This window comes from Alligator mississippiensis, chromosome 4, assembly GCF_030867095.1.
Source record: "Alligator mississippiensis isolate rAllMis1 chromosome 4, rAllMis1, whole genome shotgun sequence".
Lineage (NCBI taxonomy): Eukaryota > Metazoa > Chordata > Crocodylia > Alligatoridae > Alligator > Alligator mississippiensis.
Window position 1 is genome coordinate 165,347,908 of NC_081827.1, and position 20,463 is coordinate 165,368,370.

The 20,463-nt window shown below is 49.9% G+C and overlaps 1 protein-coding gene across 9 annotated transcripts in view; it reads left to right on the forward strand.

The window, feature by feature from the left end:
* Positions 1-17,687: 17,687 nt before the first annotated feature.
* PGAP3 (post-GPI attachment to proteins phospholipase 3) overlaps positions 17,688-20,463 on the forward strand; it is a 97,210-nt gene continuing 94,434 nt past the window's right edge. For 4 of the 9 annotated variants that reach the window (XR_002088804.2, XM_059726983.1, XM_019482535.2 and 1 more), the window contains exons 1-2: positions 17,690-17,930; positions 20,188-20,285. Coding sequence is in view for 6 of the 9 variants with exons in the window: in XM_059726983.1 (XP_059582966.1) it covers positions 17,732-17,930; positions 20,188-20,285 (297 nt within the window). In the remaining 3 variants the exon portion in view is untranslated. Of the gene's footprint in view, positions 17,931-20,187; positions 20,286-20,463 lie in introns of all 9 variants that reach the window. The other 5 variants (XM_059726985.1, XM_059726986.1, XR_002088801.2 and 2 more) reach the window with 4 other exon arrangements.

The window sequence follows — 20,463 nt, forward strand, 5'->3', positions numbered from 1 at the left end:
TGACTCTCTCCTTCGTCGGCAGGAAGGCATGGTCGGCTGAGACGCCGCTGCGTCGCTAGGCGGGGTTGCCGGCGACGATGCTGCGTCGATGGGTGGAGTCTCTGACTGAACTCTCGCGGGTTCGTTAGAAGCTCCACCCTTCTTTTCCGGTTCTTCCATGCGGTCTCCCTCTTGCTTGGCACCATCTTGGACTGGCGTTTCAGGCTCCTGTTTCTCAGCCGCTTCTTTGACCGATCGGATTGCCATCTGCAGCTGGGTCTTTAAACTTAAATTCCTCTGCATTAGATTCATTATAGTACGAATAGTTACACTACCTTCTCCCCCCTTGTCGTACCGCAAGGCCATTCTTTCATCCACGGGGCATTCCTCCGTCTCCAGATCTTCACGGAGCTCGGATGGAAGCTCGCGACCCCGTAATCTAGACATTATCATTCCCGGGGGAAACAGGCCGATGGGCTCCGGTTCTTCACTCTCCCGAGCATATCGTAGGCATCGGGCACACTCCCGGGTGAAAGTCGGGTTCGTTTCGCCCGCCGGGTTGGGTTCGGCGAGGGACACAGTATTGAGGAGCCTAAACAGGACCCGCTCATCTCTCATTATACACCCGAACACCGCAGGGAGCAAGTACACTTCCCTTTCTCTCGGGGCTCCGTCTTCGGAGATTCCCTGTTCTCCCTTTAGCGACAAACGGCCGCTTACAAATCTTTCACCCGTTCCGCCCGCCTGGTGGTAAGCGATATGGATCTCTAATTCTTCAAAGCTTTTCACTTGGTGTTGGTTATCGCGCCAAGGGCAATTCCTAACCAATTCTAACTCTAGCGTGTTCTGTCTTAATTCCGTCTGAGTGGTTACATGCGCATTCTCTCCCGATCTCAATCCTATCCTCGTCGCCATGTGCGGGCCAGGCCCCGATCCCGCCCTCATCGCCATGTGCGGCAGTGATTCCAATCCCATTCTGGCCGCCATGGGCGAGCTGGGGACGAAACGGGGTCATACCGGACCCGTCTTCGTTGCACACGGGCTGTGGCCAGCAGCCCGGGCACACGGGGCTGGAGAGAACCGCGAGGCGGTTTAGCGCACGCGAGTTAGAATTAGTTACGGAGGCGTAATGGTTGATTGAAAAGATTGTTTACTTACACCCAAAGATGATATTGGTGTAGGCTGGACAGGTTTCCAGGCACAGCTCCCGCTTGGATCCTCACTAGAGGAACACGACAAATCGATTGCTCCCACAGAGTTTGCTAGGCTCCGCGGGTCCGGTTCGGTTGGGTTCGAAAAGTTTCCCTGGAGTTACTTAGGCTCCGCGGGTCCAAAGTTACAGGAAAGGGATACGTCTAGGATTGCGCTCGGCGACGGGGAGAGGCAAGAAGCTAAAGCTCCGTAGGCTCAGTTCTATTGCCTCTATTGCCTGCTTAGGGGAGGCGCGTCGGGTCCGCGTCGGGTCCGCAGCGCTTGGAGATCTTCACACAGAATCTCTCTAGTCCTCCCTCCTCCGACTTGGGCGGAAACTACCCAAGCCTTTTGTACGGCTAGCAAGCCAATCGCTAGCCATCACGTGTGCCTACATTAGGAATGGGCCAATAACGTGGCGCGAATCCTAATACAAATGGCGGGAACTTCTTTACAGCGTGTATCACTATGATGCAAAAAAGAGATGCACACTGCAAAGAAGCTGTAATCTGGCGGGAAATCCCCCGTTGCACCAGAGTCCTCTCTTGCAGTAGAGAACTCTACCGTGCAAAGAAAGCGACAAATTGGCGGGAAATAATTTAGCGGTGCCGAAGCGCGCACACAAACAAAAAATCACAACTTTGGGTTGTGACAAGAGACTAGATTAGTCAGGCATGATCTACCTGCTACGAACCCGTGCTGGTTTCCCCTCAGCATAATTCTTCCTGCCGGGCTCTCGCAAATGTGAGCCCTGATAATTTTTTCAAAGACTTTGCCAAGGATGGAGGTGAGACTGACTGACCTATAGTTGCCCGGGTCGTCCTTCCTCCCCTTCTTGAAAATGGGGACCACATTGGCCCTTTTCCAGTCCTCTGGGACCTGGCCCGTGTGCCACGAGCGTTCAAATATTCCCGCCAGTGGCTCTGCAATGATGTCGGCCAGTGCCTTCAGCACCCTCGGATGGAGCTCATCCGGGCCTGCCGACTTAAAGGCATCCAGTTCCGCCAAGTGACTCTGCACCATCTCAGGGTCCACGCATGGAAGTCTGGCGCCTTGCTGCTGCCTCTCTACAACCCCAGTGAGAGACTTGTCGTGCCCCTCACTTAGGAACACTGAGGCAAAGAACTCATTGAGGAGTTCAGCCTTGTCCCCCCTGTCCATCACCAATTGCTTCTGCCCATTTAGCAGGGGTCCTATTCCACCCTGGGCCTTCCTTTTACTCCCTATATATCTAAAAAACAATTTCTTGTTATCCTTAACTTGGGATGCCATCCTCAGCTCCATGGTAGCTTTGGCCCGTCTAACTGCCTCCCTACAAGCGCGAGCAGAGGAGGTATACTCCTCTTCGGTAATCTCTCCCTGTTTCCACTTTTTATATGCTCTCCTTTTAGCCTGTAGGCTGCTCTGGACTTCTCTGGTCAGCCAGGGAAACTTTCTGGCCCCTTTCCCTCTTTTTCCTCGCATCGGGATCGTCTCTCTCTGTGCCCGAAGGATCATTTCCTTAAGGCACAGCCACCCTTCCTGGGCTCCCATCTCTTCAAAACTCCTTTTCTGCAGTGCGTCCTTGACTAATCGCCTGAGTTCATTGAGATCAGCTTTCCTAAAGTCTAGCACTTTCACCCTACTAGTTACCTTACCCACTCAACGTCTTATGATGAATTCTATTATTTGGTGATCACTGTCCCCCAGGTGACCACCGATCTGTAGGTCCCCTACCATGTCATCCCCCATTGCCAATACCAGGTCCAGTAAGGCATTCCCCCTAATGGGACCATGTACCTCCTGCATCAGGTGGAGGTCCTGTACACAGGATAGGAACCTGCGTGAACGGTGGGACTTTGCTGTCTGTGTCTCCCAGCAGATGTCTGGGTAGTTTAGGTCCCCCATGACTACTGCCTCCTTAGTTTTTATGGTCTCCAAGAGCTGCCTCAGGAGCCCCAAATCTAGCTCTTCCCCTTGGTGTGGGGGTTTGTAGCAGACCCCTACCACCAAATCCCTTTCTCCTTGACCCCCATGTAACCTAACCCACAATCCTTCTACTTTTTCCTCCTTCGATTCCGTCTTGATAAGGGTCGATGTGTATTACTCATTGACATAGAGCGCAGCCCCTCCCCCTTTCTTCCCCACCCTGTCCTTTCTGTAAAGCTTATAACCCTCAATATGTACCACCCAGTCGTGGGAAGAATCCCACCAGGTTTCTGTTAGCCCTACTAAGTCGTAGGTGTTTTCTGCAAGCAGGAGTGCTAGTTCATCCTCCTTGCTCCCCATGCTCCTGGCATGAATATATAGGCACTTGAGCCCTGTGACTGGTGCCTTTGCTGCCCCCCAGCTCTGATTCCCAAAGGGCCCCTTATTGCTTACCTGCTTATTGCTTACCTGTGCTGTTCTGCTGGCCGCCCCATGGATTGCAGGTTCCCGATGTTCTCCTTCTTCAGGCTGGGCTGTCCTTGTGGGTGCCACATGGTTTGGTGGTCCATGGCTTCCCCCGCCTTCATCTTCCCCTCCCCCCGACGAGCCTAGTTTAAAGCCCGCCAGAGGAGATCCGCCAACCTAGAAGAGAACACACGCTTACCTTTGGGGGACAGGTGAAGCCCATCCCAACTGAGCACGTCCCTTGTCGTGATGTGCAGGTCATTCTCAAGGAAGCTGAAGCCTGCCTCGAGACACCATTGCCGAAGCCGCCAGTTGGTCTCTCTAATGCAGTTCTCGTGTTGTCTTCCACGTCCGCTCACTGGTAGGACAGAAGAGAATACCACCTGTGCACTGATCTCCCTCAGCACGCTGCCCAGAGCATGGTAGTCCATCATCAGGTGATCGGGGCTTCTCCTGGCCGCATCATTAGTACCCACATGGACAAGGACCATGGGGTAGTAATTGGTGGGCTGAATCATGGCCTGGATTATTCCCGTCATGTCCTGAATCTTTGTTCTGGGCAGGCAGTATACCTCTTGTGTTGAGGGGTCCTGGTGCAAAATGGGCCCTTCCGTACCTCTCAGGATGGAGTCGCCTATGATGATCACTCGACGCCTCCTCCTCTGGGTCTGCTTGTTTCTCTTGACCTGTTCAGAGTGTGGAGAATGTGGCGTTGCTTCCTGCCCAGAGGTTTCCTCCTCTCCTTCCATCTCCTGCAGGGTCGCCAGGGCCTTGTACCTGTTCTCTAGTCAGATTGGAGGAACTGGTACCGGTTTACTGCGAGCAGCTCCGGTCCTGGATGTGACTGTCTGCCACTCTGCTGTGTAGGGCACCTCTCGGGGTGCTTCTTCCTTGGGTGCCTGGTCCTGCAGGGAAAGGAAATAACTGTCAATTTCATCCTCCGCCTCCCTGGTACCCCTCAGCCTGCTAACCTCCTCCCGGAGCTCCCTCACCTGCACCTCCAGGGCCCTAAGACGGGCACCTGCCGGACAGGTGTGGAGGCCCCCAATCTCTGCCCCCCCAGGCCCTGCTGGGGATCCCCCACAGGCCAGGAGCCAGGGGGACACCAGCTCCCCCATGGGCTCAGTCTGGGTGGAGGCCTCAGACCAGGCCCAGGTAGGCATGGCCCCCTGGGCAGAGGCCCTAGAAGCACTCCTCGTCGACACCATTGTATGAGCTGCTGTTTGTTAGATCTGTGTGGTGTCTACGCTCTACCCATACAGGAGTCTCCCTCCTGGCCCTTCCTGCTTGCCCGCCGGCACGAACGCCTGCGCAAACACCAGCGCGCTCTGTTCGCGCTGCGCAGCTCAGGAGCGTGGCTCCCTACCGGCTCAGCTATAAAGGACCCGGGGGGCTTCCCCTCCAGATCCGGCTCAGTTGTGCCGGGTCCCTCTGCCCCACTTACCTTTGGGGGATCAGCTGTTGCTGCCCCCGCTGCTGATTCCTCTGCTGCTGCTTCTGCCTCCCGTCAGTTAGTAAGTAAGGGAGCACACGTGCGTGCGGGGCACACGTGTGCCTGGATCCTCTCCTTCCCGCTGCTGGTTCCCGAGGGAGGGGAAAGAGGGCTTTGTCTCAGGACTTTACCTGCAAAGATTATGTTTAATTTGTACCCTGGTTTCACAATTGTGCTGTTTAATACAATTTACTGTGGCCTGCACATCCAGATGAGACAAAACTTGTTTTAACATTGGCAAATTTAAACTTAATTGAATTGGAGTAATGTTTTTATAAACCCATAGTTTAGCCCGGATACTTTTTCATCTACCAAAAGCTGTAACTTTAAATACTTTGTGCCCTGTTGGATGACACATTACAAAAACTTTGGTTAATGGAAAGTGCCATTAAATACAATCAAATTTGATCAAGCATTACATAGAGACAGTGTATACATACACAAATACATCCTTTTTTAGCATAAAATACTACAGAATGATTTTTACAAATCATATAAAACAAAACAAAAACCACATTGTCACATATCATGTTGCTCATATAGATTATAATCTTCACATACATATCCCACACCTTCATGAGTGAGCTACCCTTTCATGTTAATTGTTTCCCACACACCCACTTTTTATATGCCTGCTGGTGGTGGTGGTATCGTAGGTACATGGCAACTCCTTCTCCAACTTCAAGACCCATCAACACCAACGGGTATACAGTAACTTGAGAATTAGCTCCAATAGAGACTATATGAGCAACAATTTGTTGTGCTTCCTTATATACAAAAGAGATCAACTTCCACCAAACAGAAAGGTATGGGATCATGCCAGAGAGGAATGATCCCATACAAGTTTCAGTCCAATAGGAAGGTGACCTTGAAGGCCTGAACAAATTATTGGAATAACTATACTTTGACTTAGGGCCTGTGCCTGGATGCAAGCTAGAGGCAGGTAAGCGTTGTATCGAATTAGTGTGTCAATGGCAGTGATGTTCGTTATCAATAGTCATTGTCCTCTGTAACCTGCTATAACATGGGTAGAATGTCTCCCACCAGTTGGTCTCCCAGCCTGAGGCTGGAAAATGATCCAACTAAAGGCCTTGCAATCTTTTGCATTTCAGCAGTAGCATAGCTCAATTTGTTTGCCAAAACTTTGATATTAGCACCATCTAAAACAGCTGCTCCCAGTCCTGCTCTTGCAACTGCAATCTATAGCACATCACACTTTGTTCATATGTGGACTTGGGCATTATTAGCATACCAAAGTTTCAGCCATTGCTTCCAGCTTTGATGACTGGTTTGCACATAGGGGGCACATTTTGGAACAGCCATGGCCAAATTAAATCCCTTTAAAACTATCTGAATTTTTTTAATGGCTTGTACTCCCAATAAAACTTGTTTATCATGATCCGACTTAACAACATGAGGCCCCATAATAGAGTTTGTACTTATCTGAGAGGCATCTAAAGTGGGATTAATCACTTGTAATGATAAATTATGCCACGTTGTCCATACCAAATAGGCACCCTTTTCTACAATCTGTGACACTTTTCCCAAGCATAACCATAAAAACTGAATTCCCTGCACAGTCCATAAACACTGACTTGGATGGTCAAGAGAGGACCAAATTGGAGGACCTGAATTATTTACTAATAAAGAATCAAATATCCATGACTAGTGTGTACAGGCCAATGTAGTGGAAGAGATGTTTTCCGTCTGGAGCAGATAATTGGATGGAAGAATTTTCCAACTAGGAAATCAGCTTGGAGTCCCAAAGTCCCATGACAATATGCAATGTTACCTTTATTTGTGGGACCCAACTGAAAACATGCACTAATATTAATGAATGTCATGATGAAACATTATGGAAAGGGGGTTTACTACTTTCAGTTACTTCCAAAGTTGAGTAGAACTCAACAGTGATATAACTCCTATCTTCACCCATCAAAGTTACATGGCCCTGACATACATGACTTAGTTTTACTTTGCTTGATCCCCATGAATGGGCTTCTCTCCAAACTACTGAATGTACCATGGGTTCATATTCATTTCAAATTTTTTTGCTACCACTAAGATTGTGTGACGTTTGCCATAGAACCTGTGTACCTCTCTGGATGGAGTATGTACCACTAAGGGCATGAACACCACGTACCCCTGGTGGCTGTGAGGGCATGGCGAGCTCCGGCAGGTGGTGACAGTGTGGTTGGCAGCAGGAGCATGGCAGCGGTAAGTGTGGAGCTGCCGCATGCAGCCACAGAGCTGTCAGCGAGCACTGACCAGTGGTCAGCGACCACCCACAGACACTGCCAGCAGTGTTGGCAGCAGAGGTGGGGGTGGCGAGTGGCAACCGCCCGCAGGCACTTGGCAGCGTCAGCAGTGCCTTTTCATAGGGGGTGCACCGCCGTGCTCAAGGGGTGCACGTGCACCTGCATGCACCCCCTAGTCATTGGCAATGTGTAAGGGGGTTCTTTCCCAGGTACTTGCCAATTTATAGTTAATAAATCCTTCAGTAATTTGAATTGCAAAGACCAGACCTACCTGCCAGTCTGCTGTAGCTGTCCAAATGGCCCTGCACCATTGTTGAGCCAAAATTTAAATTTTGTTTTGAACCATCATCATTCTGGCACATGGGTTCCAGGTTTGGGGAAGTTCTGACTCTGCATATTCCTGTTTCCTTTAAAACAATTGGTTAATGAGGTTTTCCCCGCACACAACCTAGTAAGTTAGCGTAATATATTACATGCAAGTGCCAATGGGATTTTCTGGAAAATAAGAAAAACAAAACAAATATACATCTATTCCACAAGATTTATAAAAAAGTACACACATTACCAACCTGCAAATACAATTTTACCAAACAAATGGTGCCTTTAGCCTGGAATTCCCATATAAAATTGCCACTTTTTACTCCAAGGATTAGGACATCCTTCCAGTTCAAGCTGGACAGAAGTGTCTGGGATCCACAGACAAGTTTGATTTTTTAGGTGGTGTAGTCCCAATAATTTTTATTACATCTACATGATATTCATATGCATCTAAACTCTTAGCAGCTAAATAAATTAAACAACAAGGTAAACAACACAAAACAGACAAGACAATTTTTGTTATCATAGAAAACCCGTGGCTTAAATAAGGAAGATGCTGTTGATTCTTTTGGTGGTTCTGAGGCCTCACAGTTCATCAGCCTTCCTATAAAGAAACATAAAACAAAGAGCTTCCCCCTTTGATGGGGAAGTTATTGAGCTTTTTGTCTGTTAGCTTCATATTCTGTATCTTGAATAATTTATAATATTGCACAGATACAAGAATTTATCAAGTTATGTGTCCATGAATTAAAACATCATCTACATAGGATATAACTGCAGTTTAGTATTGATCAGGCAACTGTTCCCACATTTCAGTTTATTTTTAGCCCACACCTTTGTGTGCTGGCTGGTTAACATCTCTTGTTCAGCCCCATGCAACTTCAAAGCCCGATTTATTTTAAAGGCTGCACACTGGCGCCCCTGAGGAATGATATGTAAATTATTTTTTTCTGCTTCTTTGTAAAAATAAATGTCTTGGTTTGCTAAAGGGATTTTGGTCTCCTTTTAATTGAATCCTTTAAGGGACTTTACTATATTTGCTTTCCAAAATTGGAACAGGGAGGACAAATTACTTATTATAGTAAATACAGGTGCTTCTTTTCCTAACACGTCTTGCCCAGGCTTGTTTGTTTTTCTCTTTTCATATTGTAAAAAGCATTTTACTAACTCAGTTGTTGGAAGCCCATGGATGTTTTCCTTTTGTTGAATGTTCCATGTGAAATGCATTAACCTACAGAACAAAATGAATGTACTGCCAAGGCAGATGCCTCACTAAACATCTGGTTATTATTATTTGGGTTTTGCCCCCTTTTCAAGCCATTGATTGTGATGAGGGACCCATTTTAATTTTATTTCCTTTCCCTTTGATTGTATTTGAATTTGATACACAGTAGGAGTAGCCTTATTTACAATTCTGGCAAGTCCAGCCCTGATGGAGCACAATGAACTCCCCACCCCCCGCCCCGCCCCTGTAAGCCTAGTACATGACCAAATCACAAACTGTTCATTTGACAGGTTTTTCAAGTGGCCAAAAGTGCCTGTCCATCTGATGAGGTTCTTTGTGTAAATCAGATATCTTACTGGATATGTACTGGCCTCTGGCTGCTTTACCACTCCATCCAGGAAGAGCACAGACCATCTGCAGACGCTTCCTCAGCCTGACAAAGGGTGTTTGTGCCCAAAAGCTTGCTAAGAAGAATTTTTCCAACTATTTGAATTGCTCTAATAAAAGATATCAGATTTACCCAAAGAACCTTGTCTGCCTACATCCTTAGACTGACACAGCTACAACCTACACCCCCGTCCATCTGATTATGTTTTACCTTTAAACTTTGGGCATCTGCATTTTTCTCTGCCAGTCATGGCTTTGTGGGGAGTAATTTCACGGGCAACTGGGTGTTTGGTTTTTTAAATACAAAGAGCCCTAAGAATCAAAGGCTATTTTACATTTCAATCTCTGCCTTGTTGGCTTACTACTTTTCTTAGAGACAATTTTTAAAGTGTGGTTTGCCCCTTTCACTTATCCCAGGCTCTGGGTGTTCTTAATTTCAGATGCCTGACAAGCTATTTTTTATTAAATGGAATTACCTTCTTATCAGCTAACCAAATTTATTTGAGCAAACCATATATGTATTCAAGTTCCTTTTTTCTTCATACTTCCAACTGAAAATGAGGCACCCATATCATTTAATGGTGTTTGCCTTGGTGCCACTGCCCTTTGTGTCAAATTTTGACTTGCACAGAAACAGCTTAGCTGTTATACTTAATGGTTGTCAGTGACAACAAGGATTACACTGGGGGTGCCAGAAAAGTTTGCTCTTTCCATGGAAAAGCCAAAGAATTCCCCTCCTGGTTGCCCTTTATAGCCTTCTGCCCAATTTTATAGCTATCTTTAGCTCCCTACATAATTTCCCATGGCTGCTGTCTTTTTTTAATGAAGCAGTACTTTTCTGGGGAAGAACAGTTTCAGTTAACACTGAGTGTCACTGATCTACCCTTTACGTTATGGGGAAGTGCTACAAAATCTTTTGGATTCATACATTCTTGACACAAATTAAGCAAGTCACCCACAAAAGTGATTTCCTTTTCTCAGCAGATTTACTGCCACCGTGCCTTGAAAGGCAAGTCTGTAGCAGTCTGTAGTGTTTTTGCTGTTACACCACGGAAATGAGCTCTATATGTAGCAAACTTTTTCTTAAGATGCTCCTTCTCCCACAAGACATCCTTTAGCCCTCGATTCTGATGCTGGACTAAATTTGCATAATACTTTGCAATCCTCCAGAGAGCCCACACAGTTCCTGCTTTTATTTTCTCCTTAGTTACTTTTGGTTTGGTGGCAGTGTAGTGCGCAAGTTTGTCATTACCCTGAAATAGAATAGTTTTCTGAAAGCATACTGTTAGGTTTACAATAATTTGGATTATTAAGAAGTATTAGCTTTACAGCTGAATACAAGGCATGACCTGTGGCCTAGCAATGCAGCTGACCACAAGGCAGAATGATAGCTAGGCCTTTGCTTGTGTCAAGTAATCATTTTAACTGCACCAAGCATTTTCTGAGTTAAAAAGTGAATCTGTGTCTGTGTGCTAAAAAAAAAAAAATCAGCTACAGCAAGAAGTAAGATAAGACAGAGAAACCATTGTTTGAGCTTACTGGTTGTGTCCTTGAGAAGTATCTTCTACTGTGTAAGGTTTTGCTAACATAATGTTACTGTTACTTAACTTTTAGCTTTTAAAAAGTGCTAGTTCAGCTTAATAGAAATATGCTGTTACAAAGATTTGTAGAGCACCGCCCCAAGTATTGCTTTTTGTTAACCAATAGTTATATATTGCTTTGTTGTAAGAAGTATAAAAGATCACCTCACCCTTGAGGGGGGGCCATTTTGCCTTTTGCTGGCTTTATGGTCTTTGCTCGAGCAAATAAACAGCTGTCTTTCTTTACCCGCGTTGTCTGTCAATCAAATTACAGCTAGACAACGGACCTTAGGGAGGTTTCTCCCACCACAGCAGTAACTAAAATATTGAATGCCTTACAAGCCTGCTTTAAGGTATCATGTCCCTGAAAGGGACAGGAACCTTTTTCTGAGCCCCATTTATCTATCAGTGTCTGGTCCCCGCCAGTGGGAGGATACTGGTCTGGGGTGGACATAGCAATAGATTGTGACCCTAGTCACCAAGAAGAACTAGCAACTATAAATTTGCAAGTGTCCCAGGTATCCCTTTCCCAAGGCCCAAAATGACCTACTTCCCTGGGAACTAATGATACAATCGAGGTAGGTTGTTTTAAACAGCTAAACAGACAGCCTACAGCCACAGTTGCCTGATGACCTACATCTACAGTCATGCCTGGGGGAAGACCTTGTGTAAAGGCTAAACAGATAACGTTCAGCCATGATCATCTGACAACCTACGCCCACAGTTGTGCCTTGAAAATGCATGGCTTAGATCTCCCAAAAAGGCATGATCTGACATGCATCCCTTTGCAGGCCAAAAATGACTGTGCCCTGCTACTGGACCTACATCCACGGTCCAAACAACAAGAGGGAACTTATGACTTGAGGTGCACTTTGCTGGGGTTATCTGACCCCAGCAGTCTTTCCTGCTCAAGTGCCAGGGGCTGGACCCGATGATCTCATGAGGTCCCTTCCAGCCCCTAATATCTATGAATCCACAGTCCATACCTGTTGCCTGGCTGCCTGCATTCTCCACCAATTTGTTGCATCCCTATAACACTATAATGGGTCTCCTACCAGGCAAGGACACTAGGACATGGTTGTCCTAAACTAAAGGCAAGTTTATTGAACCCTAACAGATAAAATTGTAATTAAAATTGAAGTAGCAGTAGCGGTTAAAAAAAAAAAAAAAAAGGTTTGCAGCTAGTCCAAGCAGATACTCACCACCCCAAAACATTGCAAATTCAACTTTAGTGGTTGATCAGGCCATGAAGTCTTGCTCAGGGCTCCTGCCTCCCATGTCTGATGTCAAGACAGGATCTCAGATTGATGACAAGATCTCTTCAGGAGTGTTCCGAAGGGTACGCTCTCTCACCTCTCTTTATATACCATATAGCTTAATTTTATGTATTAAGAAATGCAACTTAAGCCTTCCTCCTAATGAATATTAATAGCTGTGGCAAAGTGGGGCTCCCCAACTAGCCACAGTCCTAGTTTCCCCACCTGCCTTCGGGCAGGCCGCTCACCTGTCATGCCTTGTTGTTAATTAATTAAGTTGTTAAATAAGGAAGGAGGCTGCCCATTCTTGCCCCAATGCCAGGGGGCACTATCTGCAGCTCTGTTCCTCCCCTACCTCACAGCCCAAGTCTTGCAGATGATATCCAGGTGACAATGCTCCCGGCCTACAGCCAGACCAAGCTTAGCCCTTGTTGTCAGGCCACAGACATACACACATTCATACTGCCCTCCTCTCACCAGGGCCTCACACACTCCACACCCTCTCACAGGGTTTCTTTCATTCGCTGACAACTTATACTGCCTTGTTCCACCTTGGAGCAGGCCCCTTAGGCCATAGTCTTTAGCTAGCTCATACCTTGGGTGTCAGACGTACTGTCTTTTGGGCTTCTCCCGCAACCCTCGCTGGGGTATTAGCCAGCCAATTACCCAACCAGGTTTAAGCTTTCCCTGGCTCCTTCTGGGGGCAATGTTATACATCCAAACATACTGGGGCTCCTCATCTCTGCCCCCCTCACTGGGGTCACAGGGCTTCCTGCCCCAGTGGGCTCAGGTGGCCATATCCATGCCTGGGCCCAACTACCTCCAATGATGCATAACCCACCCAAAGGTGGGGGCTGGGGTTAAGGCGCCCCAACCTGCCTTTCACCAGGGTGGAAACTGGCCTGGTATTTCCTGGAGGCTCCCGCACCACAGGGAGTCCCACCAGGCCACCCACTCCCAACAGGGTGCAGTTTTAGGTCAGGACCAGGAACCTCCTAGCCATCCCCTACAGCTCATGCCCTTATTACCAGGATGTTGCATAGAGCCTTATAGCTAGGTAATGTTACTGCCTGGGCTGCCAGCCAGAGGTCTAACATGGCCACTGCAATCAAGCACCTGCTGGCTGCTTGGCTCCTCTCTTAAAGTGGCAGGCACCCACAGTGCCCTGCCACAATAACCTTGCTTCTGTTTGTCAAATATGGTTACCTTTGACTGCAATTCTGTATTCTGAGGTAATCTTTTCATTCTTAGATGGGGGTAAGTTTTGCTTTGACTGTCCCTCTTTTCCCAAGTTCTGTTTATTCTAGGGGTGCACCGATAGGGATTTTGGGGGCCAATACCGATAACCAATATTTAAGGAGGTGTATCGGCCGATACTGATCCGACATCCTGTACAGCTGCCTCCAGGTGGCAAGTCTGTTGTGGTGGAAGGGGAGGGGAGAGAGAAGGGGCGTGGGGGGGCAGATCAACTCCCCTGTGGTGAGGGAGGGATGGGGCAGGGGCAGGTGCTGCCCAGCTGGGGTGGAGGCACAGGCCAGAGGCCCAGCATGTGGGGGTGGCAGCTCTCACTGCTGCTTGCACCCCATGGGGGGGTGTGTGTGTGGGGGGGTGCCCCCAGGGCAGGGCAGGGCAGGGCAGGGCAGGGGGCTGGGCTGGAGCCAGCGCTGTGCGGGGCTCTTCTCAGCGGGGGCTGGGCTTGGAGTAGACACCAGTGGTGCTGGGTGGGGTTGCAGCCACCCCAAATTTTGCCACAGCTCTGCTCCCAGCCCCGTGGTGCCAAGCGCAGCCCAGCTTCATGTCCCACCTCCACCCACGTGCTGGGACAACCCGGGGCTGCACTGGGTGGTTGGCAGCAGCACTGGGAGCAGAGCTTCAGCAAAATTGGGGTGGATGCAACATCCTCCCAGCACCGCCAAGGCCTGCTCCGAGGGGCTCTTCTCAGTGGGGGGGGCTCGGAGCGGGTGCTGGGAGGGGGCTGCAGCCACCCCAAATTTTGCCGCAGCTCCACTCCCAGCACCGCCGCTGCTGCCAGCCACCTGGAGCAGTCTTGGCACTTCCCAGTGCATGGGTGTAGGTGGGACAAGGAGCTGGGCTGTGCCTGGTGCTGCAGGGCTGGGAGCAGAGCTGTGGTGAAATTTGGGGTGGCTGCAGCCCCTCTTAGAGCCACTGGTGCTCACTCTGAGCCCAGCCTCCACCGAGGAGAGCCCCGCATAGCTCTGGCTCCAGCCCACCCACCTGCCCAGATCCGGGGGCACACGCCCCACCCCACCCTCCTGGGGTGCAAGCAGCAGCAGAAATCCCCTCCCACACATGGGCTGTGCCTCCGTCCCCCACCCCCGCCCTTCCTGGGCAGTGCCTGCCCCTGCCCCCTCCCTCCCTCACTGTGGAGGTGTTGACCTGCCCCCCAATGCCCCTTTCCTCCCCCCCCCCCCCTTCCGACTTACCAGCTGAAGGCAGCTCTCCATGCTGCCAGATCTGCTCCATGCTGCACTGTGGCTATGCACAGCACAGGCATTTATTGGCCAAATTATCAGCCCCATTGGGCCAATAACCAAAATTTTCCTTATATCGGTACCGATCCAATATTGGACTGATGTATCAGTGCACCTCTAATTTATTCAATTTAGTTAGCCAACTTCCTGATTCATTTTAAGTTGGGACAGTATTTTTCCATCTGTTCCTTTTACTGGGTGCAGGTCTTGACCACAATTCAAGCTAAGCATGCAGCTTGAGCTGAGCACAAAGGTTGAACCCAGGCCTGAAGTCCTCTGGGTCCCAACACTCCCAGGCTGACGTTGGTGGCAGCAGAAACAGGGTCCAGGGAAAGCATCCTAGACCAGTGGTTTACAACCTTTTTAGACTTGTGGCACCCCTCAAAAATGCCAGCACTGAGCTTTCACTTGTTTCTTGACTACAGAAAAATACAAAAGCAATTTCTCTGTTGCAAAGAACTCAGAAAGCTCACAGCAGGGTAGTGTTTTTGTCATTGTGGATTCCTATTGGACGTCTCTGGGCTTATCTTATCAGTATATGCCTAACTAACAGTGCTAATATTGTGTGGTACCCTTAAAAGGATCTTATGGCACTGCAGGATGCCACAGCACCTTGCCTGAGAATCATTGGTCTAGGGGCTTGATTCCTGGTACTGCCACTGCCTGCCCAGGCTAATTGACTCTAGGCATGCAGTAAGTTAGCTGTGGGAAGGCAGCAGGAGCTCTGGTGAAAAACAAACATCTTGAGGTCTCTATGCACACAAGTCTTCCAGGGTCATCTCCTGCCCCAACTAGGGTTACCATACATTTGGGTTTTCCCAGACATGTCCTCTTTTTTGGCCCCTTGCCATCCATCCAGGCAGGTTTTTTTAAATGAGAGTAAATGTCTGGGTTTTTGCTGTGCCTCTGGCTTTTCCTGGGCATGAGCAGCTTGGATGCTTGGGGCTGGGAGCAGTGGGCAAGGTGACTGGCTGTCGGGGGTCATGTGCTCTGCACCCGGGCCCCAGCAAGCTGTTTCTAGGTAATAGCATGTGCAAGCACACGTGGAAACTGAGTGGGGAGCAGTGCTGGGTGTAGCAGGGGGTTGCGGGTCGGAAGTGCAGGGCACCAGCAGGGCTGGTGGGGAGCAGGTGGCTGGGGGTCAGGAGCACAGGGCACCAACAGGGCTGGGTGGGCAGGGATGCGGGTTGGGAGTGAGGGGTACAGGCGGGGCTGGGGGGCAGGGGCTTAGAAGTGAGGAGCATAGGCAGGGCACATGCCCTGCTCCCCATCACATGCCCTGCTCCCCATCACATTCCTCCTCAGTCCCTGCCCCACAGGTGTCCTCTTTTTTGATCATGGAAATATGGTAACCCTAATTGCCAGTACAAGCCCCCACAGGATAGAGCACACCATGAAATGCCAGCTCTGAGTTTTCACTTGTTTTTTGACTACAAAAAAGTACAAGAGAAATCCCTCTGTTGCAAAGACCTCAGAAGGCCCACAGAAGGGCAGGGTGGCTTTGATACGGTGGATTCCTGCCTAAAATAATGTATTTTCTGAATCATGTTTGCACAACTCACGGTGCTAACACTGTGTGGCATCCTACAACACCTGAAAAGGATCTCAAGACTCCCTAGGGTGCCATGGGCCCCTGGATGAGAATTGCTGCCCTAGGCTGTGGCTTAGGGATAGCCAACCAGGGGCTCCCACAGAAATCAAGGGGCCTTGTGTGTGTGTGTGTGTGTGTGTGTGTGTGTGCGTGCACGCGCACGTGTGGGTGTGCACATGTGCACGTGTGTGTGGCAGGCAAGGTTCTATGGGTAGATGTGATATCTTTTTTTAGACCAACTAAATAGTTGGAAAAAAAGTTCTTTGCAAGTTTTTTGGGCACAAACACCCTCTTCAGGCATTCGGAGACTGTTGCTGTTCTGAATTCTCCAAGGTAGAAAAGATAAATGTAAATGAGTGGAAGTTTGGAAGACAATGGGCAGAGATAGGAGGGGAGGGGAGAAAAGTTGGGGAAATGTGTGAAGGAGTGCAAGTGGCCAGCTTCAGGCAGGTTCCTGGTGAATCAGCTGTCAGGCAGGTTATAATGTGTCATAAATCCAATGTCTATATTGAGATCATGATTTTTTGTATCCAGATTTATGAAATGAAGTTCATAGGCTCATCTACAAAAGGCGTTATGTAAATTCCCTTTGAGGATTAGAGCTGAGAGACGGGAGAGAGTGGCTACCTTGAGAGAAGTGTGCACCTAAAGGCAATTGGGTATTTTTGTCTCTGATGGATTTTCAGTATGTGTTCACACTGGTGCGCAGTTGTTGTTTGGTTTCTCCTACATATTTTCTATCGGGGCGTTTAGTACATTGGATGAGATATGTCACATTTCTGGAACTGCAGGTGTAAGAGGTGCATGTGGGTGTGCACATGGTGTGTGAGGTTTCCAGGGTGTGTGTGTGCATGCATGTAGGTGTACACATGGGGGTTGGGTTTTATGGAAAAATGTTTGTGTTCCAAGTCAAATCAGCCAAATCAATTCCAAATCTGTGAGTCATTAAAAAATCTAGGTTGCCCTGCTACTGGCAAATATCCTCCACCCCAGCCTGGGGCTTCAGATGCTTCCAAATCGTTTGGCAGGCATCCTACGTGCAGGCCCGAGCCCAGAGGCTTGGGGTTCAGATGCCCCCGAGTGTCGCTTGCCCTCAGCTGTATGGCGGCAGAAGCAAGTTAGGGAGGAGTCTCCCATTTCCATAAAGTCGGTGTGACACGTGTGTCGGGTGGCCATCACAGAGGACATTCCGGTTTTCTGCTACTCTGTCCTCTATTGATAGGAAACCCAACGCCTTTATGTCCTGTGTCTTTTTGCTCGAGAGAAAAATAGAAGACATAAGGCGTCCAGGTTTGGATCAATAGAGGACAACCGGACTCTCCGCTACGATGGCCACCCTACCCGTGTGTGCCTACGCAGCCAGGCCACGAAGGCAGCAGGCCCAAGGCGAGCCCTCCAAGGCGTACATGGCGGGGCATTTCCGGCATCCCCCGGGCTGCAGCGTGCGGTGCCCGACACTATTTCCCATGATCCTCTCCTCCCCGCGCGCGGGCAGGAACCCTGGGGCGCGGCTCGCGTTTCCGGAGGGCCACAGAAGGCGGCAGCCCCTTCCGGCGCAGCCGGAAGCGGCGATCCCATGGTCAGCCGGGATGACAACTGCACGGGCCGCTCGGGCCGCGCTGCTGCTGCTGCTCGGGGCGGCGGCGGCGCCGAGCCCGGCCTGGGGCTCGCAGGGCGACCGGGAGCCGTCGTACCGGCAGTGCCTGACCCAGTGCGAGCAGCGCAACTGCTCGGGGGCCGCCCTGCGCCACTTCCGCTCCCGCCAGCCGCTCTACATGAGCCTCACAGGTAGCGCCGCCGGCCCCGCCCTCCCCTCCTCGAACGGCCCCGCCTGCTGCGGCGCACTCGTGCGGCTCCGCCCCTTGCAGAGTTAACCCTTCCCACCCCATGGGAACCGCTGCAGCGCGGAACCCCCAGGATGCTCCCCCCTTGCCAGGATGCTCCCCAGCCCCTCTGCGGCCTCCCAGCCCCTTCCCCGTAGAGCCTACTTCTCCCATAGCTTGGTTGAGAGGGGGCAAACTGCAGCTTCCGGGGGAGGGGGGCATTCGTGCTGTGTGGGGGCTGCGAGCCAGCCTGAAGACTTGCTGGGGGTCACCAGCTTGGTCCTGGGTTGCTGAGTGGTGCTGGGGTGGTGGGTGTGTGGGTTGATCACTTCTGTCTGATGCCTTAGAGAAAAGGGGGGTGCAGCCTGGCTGACCCACACCCTCCCCAAACGCCACTCTTGTCTCCTTCCACTGCCCGGTCGGCCACTCAGCTTTCTGCTCCCCGTCCTGTGCTTCCTGCCCCATCTGCTTCAGCGTCCACAGGCTCCCTCCACTCATTGTGGGGGCATTGGGTGCTGGCCGGCATGCTCTGCTCGATCCACTTCCAGATCTCGTTTTGAACCTGTGACGCGCCCTCCCCCCCCCCCCCCCTTGTTCGTAATGAGCCTAGGCCCATGTCACCAAATGCAACAAATAGGCCTGTCCAAGCTGCTTCAGGATCCACAGGCTCCCTCGACTCATTCAGGGGGCAGTGGGTGCTGGCCATTGTGCTCTGCTGAGTGTTCCCTTCTGGATCCCTTGTTCTGACCCTGTTCCTGGTTTCTTTTTTATTCATCCCCAGAAATCTGTTGTTGCATTCCCAGTGGCCTCCCTTTTTGAGGGGAGCTTATAGTTGTTTGTGGTGGGCTTAGGCCTGCATTCCCTGAGCCCAGCAAATCTGTCTCATCTGCTGCCCTGCTTCCTACCCTATCTGATGGTGTTCTGCCAGTTTTCTCCCTGCTCTGACATGTGCCACACACAGAGGCTGCCCATGCCCCTGTGCGCTGTGGTAGACACACTGGGCGAGAGAGGACAAGGAGCTGGTGAAAACTGGTGCCGCACTTTTATGCAGACTGGATCCACTGTTGGGGCGTGGAGAGGAATCTGGAACTGGTGGCCCATTGAAATTCCTCCCATATTGGTAGCGGAAGTTAGGGTATCACCATGCTGTAAGGGTGTTGGCTGGAAGGTTGGTGGCTCTTAGTAGAAGCAAACGAGCAGACTCTTTTCCTGGCTTGTTGGCAGCCTTACCAGATGTACCAAGGATAAAGTAAGTCAGAAAGACAAGTCCTTTCACACAGAGCTGCTCCCTCCCTGTTAGGACTGGGATGGTGGTGAGCAGCCATGCAGTACTACTCCCATGTGGCAGAGAGATGTAGTTAGCTGTGCTAGCCTGAAGTTAGCCAGAAGACAGGGCAGAGATTGCCTTATAGACTAACTGCATCAGAGAAGCATGAGCTCATAGCATTTGATGAAGTGAGCTCTTGCTCAGGAAAGCTTATGAATCTCTGCTTCAGTTAGTCTGTAAGGTGCCCCTCTACCCTACCTTCCACTATCTGTAGTATGACCTCTCTGCGAACCAAGCAAAGGGTCTTGCAATCTGGGAGACTGCCTCTGAGGTTAAGCCTCTGCTGCAGGGCGCAGCATAATACAGAGACACCTGATCGGTTGTAAACAAGCTGGCTCAGGTACTGGAAGCCAATTCTTTGCTGTGTCAACAAACAGCTTTGCAGAAGCAAATTTACCCTGCTGAGAAGCTGGGGATGAGATCATGCACTTGGGTTTCTTGTTTGTTTGTGACTATAAATTGCCCCAAGCTAATTAGAACTGTGGTCAGAAGACGCCACCTAGTGCCAATGCCTTAAGCATTTAAGAGGAGCAAGATTTGTTGGTAATCCTTTTCATGGGACCAGCCATACAGCGGGGAGAGATGCTAGCCAAGCTTTTGGGCGCCAGATGCATTTAAGCCAGTTAATTTTCTTGAAGCATCTGAAAAGCAGGAGGCTTAAAATGGGACTGTGTGTTCCTGGAGAAGTTAAATCCGAAGAGCTGCCAGCTTTGATTTTTGAAAGAGCAACTGGTGGAGTAGAGCTGTGGGACTGGAGCTCTGTTGTTTAGATCCTTTTTCTTTCTCACAGATAGTTCTCAGTCTAAGAGGCTATCTTCCTGCCAGAATAAGCTCTGTGTTGCATCAGTCAGCCTCTAATCATTGTCTCCATCTTCTTTGTCTGTCTCTCTTTCAGGCTGGACCTGCCGAGATGACTGTAAATATGAATGCATGTGGCTTACAGTTGGACGCTATGTCCAGGGAGGTTATAAAGTGCCTCAATTCCATGGCAAGGTGAGCAGGACTTCGCCACAGAAAAATTTCCCTTTCACCTTATCCCTGAGAACTGTGCAGCAGCTCTGAGGAGGCTGCTTGTCTTTGTCCTATTTTATAAATAACCGGCTCTTGGAGCCAGGGCCAATCTTGTGGCAAAAAGGTGGGCCCTCAATTTCTTGGATTGCAGGGTTGCTTG